At 44.8% G+C, this 9445-nt stretch overlaps 1 protein-coding gene across 5 annotated transcripts in view; it reads left to right on the forward strand.

Moving 5' to 3' along the window:
• Positions 1-9445, forward strand: part of GPR107 (G protein-coupled receptor 107) — a 57363-nt gene that overhangs the window by 14641 nt on the left and 33277 nt on the right. For 3 of the 5 annotated variants that reach the window (XR_002826741.1, XM_023745948.1, XM_023745949.1), the window contains exons 6-9: positions 483-520; positions 2075-2131; positions 5602-5712; positions 6651-6784. Coding sequence is in view for 4 of the 5 variants with exons in the window: in XM_023745948.1 (XP_023601716.1) it covers positions 483-520; positions 2075-2131; positions 5602-5712; positions 6651-6784 (340 nt within the window). In the remaining variant the exon portion in view is untranslated. The remainder of the gene's footprint in view (positions 1-482; positions 521-2074; positions 2132-5601; positions 5713-6650; positions 6785-9445) is intronic. The other 2 variants (XM_023745950.1, XM_023745951.1) reach the window with 1 other exon arrangement.

Raw genomic sequence — 9445 nt, forward strand, 5'->3', positions numbered from 1 at the left:
TTATCACTTATTAGATACATTTATAACATAATAAGTTCCAGTTTGCTGCTTCTACAGCTCAAGAATTATTTTGAGATTTAAAGAGATGGCAGTCCAGCCCTGGCCGATGTGGCTCTGTTGTTAAGGTGTCATCCTGGGCACCAAATTGTTGCTGGTTCCATTTCCAGCCAGGGCACATGCCCGGGTTTCGGGCTCTGTCCCTTGTTAGGGGCACGCAGGAGGCAGCAATTGATGTTTCTTTTTCTTCCTCTCCCTGTCCTTCTCCCTCTGCTCTCCTCTTTCTGTAAATATCAATAAAAAAAAATCTTTTTTTTTTTTTAAAAAGAGAGAGATGGCAGTCCACAAGATAGCATATGGTCTCACCTTTTTTTGCTTGTTTGAATTATTTGATATTAGACAAGCTAGAGTCTCATAAAATGATGCTATGATATACATATGAGGTGAATCCTACAGTAATACCTTTTCAATGTTTCTGCTTCTAGAGAGTGGAAAGTCTAAAAGAAGTACAGAAGATTCAAAGGTAAGAACTAAGCACCCATTTGTGCTCAACTTTTTTGTTTATATATGTATATGTGTGCATGTATGGATCTCTTTTTAAACACACACATACACAGGTACATTCACATACATACACATGCCTAATGTACAGGGAGCTGCCTTCTGTTTGGAGACATAATGTTGGCACACTGAAACAACTTAACAGTGAAATCGGGTGCTGCATTGTACAGCACTTAAGTGCTAAAGGGCCAGTTAGTGGGTGGAGAGGGAAGTGAGCTATCTGGAGAACCCTCTGGAAGGAAGTTTCACCAGGGTTTGAAGTTTGCTGGATTTGTTTGGGGAAGAGGAGATGGAATGGGATGAAGACTGTCATAAGCAAAGACTGGAAGTGGAAATGAGCATAACAGGTGCTGGGCACTGGCCTGTTTGAAGTAAAAGGTACATATTTGGGAGCAGAGAGCGGGATCTTAGATAATACAGAGCTGGCTGCATATGCTGCTCCTGCCCGTAGTCGCTTAGCTGTCTCATGAGATCCACTGTCACGGTGTCGCAGTGCTGGTGTTCAGGTCACCCTTATTTCACTTACTGTTGGCCCCGTTGTGCTAGTGTCGTGATGCTGGCAGTTCAGATACGCCAAAGAGAAGCTTCCTTTACGTGAAGAGGTGAACATTCTTGACTTAAAAAGGAAAGAAAAAAAAAAGCCATGGGGAGGTTGCTAAGATCTACAGTAAGAATGAACCTGTCTTTGAAACTGCCTACTTTATAAATTAAACTTTCTCATCGGTTTGGGTGTATAAGAAAAAGCATAAACATAGTATATGTAGGGTTTGGTGCTATCTGCAGGTGCAGGCATCCCCTGGGGGTCTTGGAATGTATCCCCTGCAGATCAGGAGGGAGGACCATATTTAAAATGGCAATTTGATACGTTTCGGTTTACGTGTACACTGTGAAGCTATCACCACAGTAAAGTTAGTGAACATTACCCATCGCCCCAAAAGTGTTTCCTGCCCCGTTGCCATGCCCCTGTCCCCTGGCAACCACTGCTTTGTCCCCGTAGATTAGTTTCACAAAACTCTGCGCAGATGGATTATGCGGTGCGTGCTCTTTTGTGTTCTTTCATTCAGCGTAAGTATTCTCAGTTCATCATGTGTTGCATATGTCAGTAGTTCCTTTCATTACTTCGTCCGTTGGACCAATGGCAACCTGTTACTCACTTGCAATCGGGAGTGGAGTCCAGGGATGGTCAGGGTGTGACCTGGGTTGGCACCCTAGGTCTTGCTGAAGCTTTAATAGTAGAGAAGTGCTCCAGCAGGAAGTTGGGGCCGGGGTGAGGAGTGGGGTTAGTGAAGAGGCAGAAGACAGCTGAGTAAAGGCAGTGGGTGAGGAAGAACGAACATTCTCTGTGAAAGGGGATTTCAGACATCGAAAGGATGGTGGATGTTATTTTTAGGAAGCTTTTAAAGGTCGGAAAATGTAGGTTTTCAGAAAAACGTGTTTAAGTCTTTCTGTTTATGTTTATGTTTATTAGCTTACTTTTCCTGCCAGTGTCCTAAAGCAGGTTGTTATGTCTTTCTAGGCAATGGAAGAGAAATCCTTTTCTGTTCGTAATAATGGCAGGGCACTTTCATTTCGGGTACGTATCTTCTTGAGTAAAGATTGATCTCTACCATGTAAAGAGTGAATTTTTAAAAGCAAAAGCATTTTGAATTTAGGAATAATTAAGCATGCTATATATCAGTCACTTGAATACAGTAGCTCTCTCCATAACAAACCTACAGGGTGGATATTATCACCCGCCGCGTAGCAAATCGTAAGACTCTAAGAAGGAATAACTTCACGAATGTCCAATATGAGTGATAAGGCCCAGATTCCAACCCAGTTCTGCCTGGCTGTCCCCCCACTCTGCCTCTAATCCTACGCTGTCTCCCATTCCGAGTGCTCCAGGAGGACCATGGGTGATCCCTTAGGGTGATGTTGTAATTTTAGATGAGTTCACTGAGACTCAGAGGCCTTGAGTGACCCGCAACGCTGTCACCGTTATTAACTGCATGTGAGTGTTTGTGGCGGCATCACAGCCCATGTATGTGGTAGGAGGTTGGACTGGATCTCAGCACCAGCTTACTAGCTGGTGACCTTGGACAGCACTTCACTTCGGCTCCTCGCTCTTTAATCATCTAAGAATGAAAAACGGTGGGACTGTCTCATAGGGTTGCTCTGTAAAGCGCTATGCAAATAACCTTTATTATTACTTTGTAAAAGTCACTGCCTCTTTCCTAACCCGTTTTCATTAATTGAGGTATAATTTGCTTACAGTGAGTGCACAGCTCAGTGTTGACAAATGCAGGCGGCCATGTAATCCACTCTGCCAGACGCTCTGCTTTTATCACCGTGGAAGTCCCCCACCCCTGCATCCTCTGTTCTGGTTTACAGTGGCTTATATTGCCTATCTAAAAATTTTTATATGTTAAGTTTAGTAGCCATTGGTATTAATAGCTAACTGAGAGCTTGTGGAGTAGTCACCTCCAAATCCTCAGCAGCTTTCAGCTGTCTCAGAGGGAAAGCCCAGGTCCTTCCACTTGTCTGCAAACCCAGGTCGGCCGCTGTCATTTCTATCCTCGGCTCCTGTTCCCTGCCCCTCCCCTCCCCTAGCTAACTCTGCTCCAGGCACACGGCCACCTTGCTGCTCCTAGGAAAGATGAAGCCTCAGGCTCTGCTTTAACTGTCCCCACTGGGAGGAACACTTGTCCCTTGGAACCCTTTTGATTAATTTCTTTCTCCTTCAAGTCTTTCAAACACCACTGTCTCAGCAAAGCTTCCCCAGTCACCGTGTTTTAAATGCAGCCACTCCGTTCTTTTCCCTTCGTACTTCTTGTTTCCAACATGCTGTAACTGTACTTACTATGTTTGTCAGTCTCTCCCTGTAGAAGGTAACCCTAAGGGCAGGGATTTTCTGTTTTATTACTGATGTATATGAAATTCCTAACCTTGGACCTGGCCTCTCATAGGCTCTCCATCAGTAATTATGGACATGAATGAATGAATGCCAGGCATTGTGCTAAATACTTTTATGTTATCATCTCAGTTCATCCTCCCAACAACTCTATGAAGTAGGTACTGTTATTATTCCCCTTTTACAGATGAGGAAACTGAGTCTCAGAGAGGTTAAGTAACTTGCCCAAGGGGAGGACTCAAACCCAGGTTTTTCTGACTCCAAGGCCCATGTGTTTAACCACTTTGCTTTACTGCCTCCTTAAGAAAATACAAAAGGTACTTTTCTCTCTTTTTTCCCTCACTTTAAAATGCTTGTTCATAAAATAAGTGTTTTGAATGTTTTTGTAAAAAGCCTTTAAAAAGTAATTCAAAAGGAAAGCATATCGGATGTATACATTGTCAGTTACTAATGCGTGTGTCAGGTGAGTGTCAGGGCAAAGCAGCGGACACTGCTGATGAGAACATGGGTTGAAATGGCCAGTTCATAGGGTCCCTGGGATGCGTAAAACAGGCAGTTCCGGGCTGCTTGCCCTCTCCTTGCAAAGGAGTCGTAGGTGACTCCTTCCTGTTCTCCTACCCAGTGTTCTCCCCATTTTGCACAGTGAAGTCACCTGAGCCTTTCTGCTCCATCCACAGAACAAGGATGATCGTTTATCCCCAAAGGGACTGTCGGAGCTTATTCCAACTCTAAAATTTACATTTTTGCTTTTTTTTGTTTTCTCCTTAAGGGTCAAGTGCCAACTCTGATATCTTTAATAATTCTATTGATTTTTTAAAAATATTTCTTAACTTCATCTGAGTCTTTGAGAACTAGGAAGTTAATATGTTTAGAAACATTTTCTATTCTGGCTACCTTGTGTGGACTAAAATACACGTCTGACGTTTACAAGGATGAGTTTGGGACATGGTTTAACAATTTCAACTTGAATATTCTTGGCCTTTTATTTCCAGCTTCTTCTCAGGTGTCTCTTTTTCCTCCCCGCCTTTTAAATTGTAAGGTGTAGTATATATACAGAAGAGTGTTAGTACCTATATTGGTGATGAATACAAATAGTTGTAAGTAATCACCGTTGTAACCATCACTGGGACAAGAGATGGAATCATGTTAGTACCTCACAAACTCCATATCCTTCCCAACTCTAGAGTAACCCCGATCGTGAAGAAAATGTTATAATCATGTCCTCACCTTTCTTTATAGTTTACCATCTGTATATGTAGCCCTAAGCCACATGATTTAGGCTTACAGAAAAATTCTCTAGGATAGACTCAGGAGTTGCTTCTATGATCTTACGTACATGTATGATTTCTTTTAATTTACATTAAACTTCATTTGGACACATGAAATATAAGAAAAACATGTCTGAATATAGAAAATGTAGCATTTATTACTGTTGCTTAAAATCACAGGTGTAAATTTTAATGAGGGAAAATTGTTTTTTTTTTTTTAAAGGATTTGTAATTGGTTTTTAGAGAGAGCAGAATGAACAGGGACAGAAACATCAGTGTGAAAGTAAAACATTACCGGCTGCCTCCTATATATTCCCTACCCAGAATTGAGCCCACAACCCTGGCATGTGCCCTGACCGGGAATCGAACTGGCAACCCTTCAGTGCATGGGATGACGCCCAGCCAACTGAGCCACATCGGACAGGATGGAATATTGGTTCCTTACCTTGTCAAGTATTAAATGAATCTCCTTCAGTTGTCAGGAGTATTTTTACCTAAAGAGCAAAATAATACGTTGGCTTGAAAACTAGATAACTGCATCTTCTAAGGTTGCCTCGGAAGACTTCTGCCAAAATCCATCACCAATGGATAGATGTGTGATAATGCAAGGATAGTAAAACGTTCATTGTGGAATCTAGGTAGTGGGTATATAGGTATTTGCTGTATAATTCTGTCAACTTTTCTGTTAGCTTGAAAGTTGCTGTAACAACTTTGGGAGGGAATCATAGAACAAGAAAACATCTTTAAATTCTGCTCTGGGAGAATTTGATTTCTTGAAGTAGTCTATCTTTTTTTCTGTTCATAGTATTCATGATTTCTTTCTAAGACTTAAAAATTTAGCTGAGGATTTGGGTACCCTTTAATTTTTTTCTCCTTCACTTTCAGTTTTTCTTTAACATCAGCACCAATGAGCAGGAAGGCCTCTACAGTCTTTATTTGCATAAATGCACTGGACCTAAAATGCAGTCTAATGACAAGTTTTCATTCAGCCTTGATGTGAGTACCATATGGAAACTGTTCCACATGAGTTTTGTCATCCGTGTAAAATGGAAGACATTTATCTATAATAATAAAAGCCTAGTATGCAAATCAACCAAACAGCAGAACGACCATCTGAATGACCTTCCGGACAACCACGCTATGTATGACACGCTGCACTAGGCCAGCCAAGGCGGGTGCGATGTGATTGGTCGGGGGGGCCCCACGATTGCCCCACGATCGCCCCGCAGAGTGAGGCCCAGGCCACCCTCTGTGGGGCGATCGATGGGAGGCTCCGCAATTGATCGCCCCAAAGAGGGAGGCCCAGGCTACCCAGCCGGTGGCACTGTGGCAGGTGGGCGGGACTTCCCTCTGCGGGGCAATCGATCTGGGGGCCCCGAGATCGACCGCCCCACAGAGGGAGGCCCAGGCCAGCCGAACAATCGCATCCCATGCTTGTCGCCCGCAGAGGGAGGCGACTGGTGGCGGGGGGTGGGGGAGCAGTATGCAGCGCTGCACAGGTGACAAGCAGTGGTGGGGGCGGGGCCAGTTGCCAGCAGCCAGGAGATGGAAAGCCCCGATAGGCCCTGATTGCCAGCCAGGCCTAGGGACCCTACCTGAGCAGATTGCGAGAGGGCGCAGGCCAGACTGAGGGACATCCCCTCAGTGAATTTTGTGCACTGGGCCTCTAGTTTCTCTATAAGAATAGATCTTAAGACCACTTAAGCAAAGTAAAAGGAAAGTGTGGCCAGTGGGCAGGAACTTTAGCAGAGGATTCATAAACAAGGACTATAAAGCAATTGGGTGTGTTTACATTTCAGCCAGTGCACTAAGAATGTGTTTGTTCTCTGCTGGTATTCACTCTTAAGCTTAAGTTAAACAGCTAAGATTACAAAGTGCTGGATGTGAAATGATCTGTTCCTGAAAAGTAAAAATAAATTTCATGTTGGTTTCAGATTGAGATCACGGAGAAGAATCCTGACAGCTACCTCTCTGCAGGAGAAATCCCTCTCCCTAAGTTATACATTTCTATGGCCTTTTTCTTTTTCCTTTCTGGGACCATCTGGATTCACATTCTTCGAAAACGACGGTAAAATACTACTTCCTTAAGTCCTTCAGCTTCGAGTGGGTTGGTATTTGTACAATTTCTCCTTTGCTGGCTTCTGCACCTGGGCAGGATTGGCACCGGCCATTTTGTTCTCTTCAAAGGGCATCTTCCCTGAAACGTAGGACCCTGCAGGAGCTTTGCATGCCTTGGTGTTTGCTCACTTCCCATCGTTTTGCTTAAAAGTTAAATTCAGAGATTTCAATAATATACAAGCAAAATAAGATGTATATAAGCTGAGCGTTTCCATAGCGAAGAGATCACAGTGCAGCACTCCAAGTGAACACACTGGTCCCAGTCAGGGGCTCTTTGTTCTTGAGAGCAGACGAGGCCGAGAGCACGAGTCACCACCTCGTACGGAAGCCTCAGCTCAGAGCTGGGCTGGGAGAGCTGCTGACCTTCTGATACTGACCTGGCTTGTCACTGGAGAAATCCTCTTCAAAGCCCATCTGCCTGGCTGTTGGCCTTTCTGCTGAAACCCCTGTGGCTTTAACTTCCTGTACTTGGCTCTTGAGGAGACCAGCTGCAAGCTGCATGTAGGTGGAGCTAATGTTTAATTCTGTCTCTCTCCCCCAAAATTGAGACGCAAAATATAATTTTCAGTTAAAGGATACAATTTTGTTATAAGGCCCATAAACTAAGTAAATGATGGTGTGTGAATATGGTATTGCAATATGGGTTAAGTTGAATTTATATAATAATCAAGGACCCCAAATACCTCTTTCCCTGGAGCGTTGGGGCAGACATTGATGCCTCTGACATCTCTTGCGGCCTGTGTGCTGGACATGCTCAGCTGGGAGCAGCTGTAACACCCTGCCCACCACCGGATGGAACGAGCTTTTTGTTTACCTGGGAAGGACCCCGCCTAGTCACTTGGACTAGACGGTCAGCAGCCGTGAATAAGACAAAAAGAGTCCTATGAAGTTAGGCCATAGAAGGGTTTGGTTTTGTGTAAAGAAAGTTTTGCCTTTGCTTTAATTAGAAAAGTGAGAACTAGGAGCGAGAGAGCTGGTTTCCAGTGTGAACGCGGTTCCCGCCTGTGTGCCTGCTCCGCGCTCGGTCCTTTCTCCTCAGCTGTGAAACGGGGCAGTGAGTCTTGCGCTGGCTTCCTCTGAGAGCTGAGCTCTTGAGATGGATGCGCAGGAGGGGTTTGCACATCAGGATGCTCTGCAGCTGTGAGGCACATGTGAGGTGCTTCAGTTCCCTTTACTTAGTGATACAACAGTCATGGGCACTGGTTCACTGAAATAATAAAAACTGGCAGCAGTTTTAAATGTGTGGTAAATGAGGCTGACCTAGTTTGTACATGTTTTAAGCTTCTTATTGAAGTATAGTATACATACAAAATGTATGATTTCCGCCCCCCACCCCATCCTCTTGTTTCCCTGGGAGTCTTACAGCGGGTCGGGTCATGTGAAGTTGGAAATTCAAGTCATGGAAAGGATGTGACTCCGTGGCTGCCGCTGCCTTTCAGAGGCTTGCAGCCCCTCCCACTGGAAGGAGTTGAGAGATCTCTGCCTGGGTTTATTGAGGCCTTGACAGGGGAAGCGAGAGCCATGGCCAGTCAGCTACAGAGCTGGGACTGGAACCCAGATGTCCTGCTGTGTATACGTGGCTCCTCTCAGCTCTGTGCTGTCTGCCTTGGGCCCAGAGCCCCGGGGCAGTGGAGGGAAGCTGGTGTTCTGAGTCAGGCACCTGGTGGTGGTTATTTTAGCTAATGTTCCCACAGCTCCTTGAGGTAGGCAAGTGTAGCCCCATTTTTAGAAGAGGTTACTGAGGTTTAGAGAGATGAAGGTCATCGGAATAGAACCAGTATTGGAGCCAGTTCTGTGTGGCTTTGGAGCCTGTGTTCTTTCTATCACATCACGGCCCCAGGCAGGAGGCAGGGAGGTTTTAACTAGGACTGCTAGCTAGTCGAGGTTGCTGGGGAGTTGGGGGGGGGGGGCGGTGACAGCGGGCAGTTTTGCCCTGTGGTAAATCTAATTGCTATTCACAGTGACAGACTACTCTGGCCTTGACTTCCTTTTTGACTTTTGGGCACTGGGATAGGAAATTACCGGAGAGGAAATCATTCTGGAAACAGCATGTGTTGGTTCAGGGCGCGCCCTCCTTATCATCCTTGCAAGGCCCTCTCCCTCGTTTCCCTTCATTTCCTATCCCTTCTCTCATTCCTTCCCAACCACTCAAATGGGTTTATTATGTGTTTTCTGAAAATCGGGCACTTTTATAAATTAGGAATGTTTATTCATGTTGCATGTATTTTTAAAAATTTTTTTTTTATATTTCATTGATTTTTTACAGAGAGGAAGGGAGAGGGACAGGGAGTTAGAAACATCGATGAGAGAGAAACATCGATCAGCTACCTCCTGCACACCCCCTACTGGGGATGTGCCCGCAACCAAGGTACATGCCCTTGACTGGAATCGAACCTGGGACCCTTCAGTCCGCAGGCCGATGCTCTATCCACTGAGCCAAACCGGTTAGGGCAATGTTGCATGTATTTTTTTTAAAATATATTTTATTGATTTTTTACAGAGAGGAAGGGAGAGAGACAGAGAGCTAGAAACATCGATGAGAGAGAAACATCGGTCAGCTGCCTCACGCACATCTCCCACTGGGGATGTGCCCGCAACCAAGGTACATGCC

Source organism: Myotis lucifugus, unplaced genomic scaffold (genome assembly GCF_000147115.1).
Source record: "Myotis lucifugus unplaced genomic scaffold, Myoluc2.0 scaffold_605, whole genome shotgun sequence".
Taxonomy (NCBI): Eukaryota; Metazoa; Chordata; class Mammalia; order Chiroptera; family Vespertilionidae; genus Myotis; species Myotis lucifugus.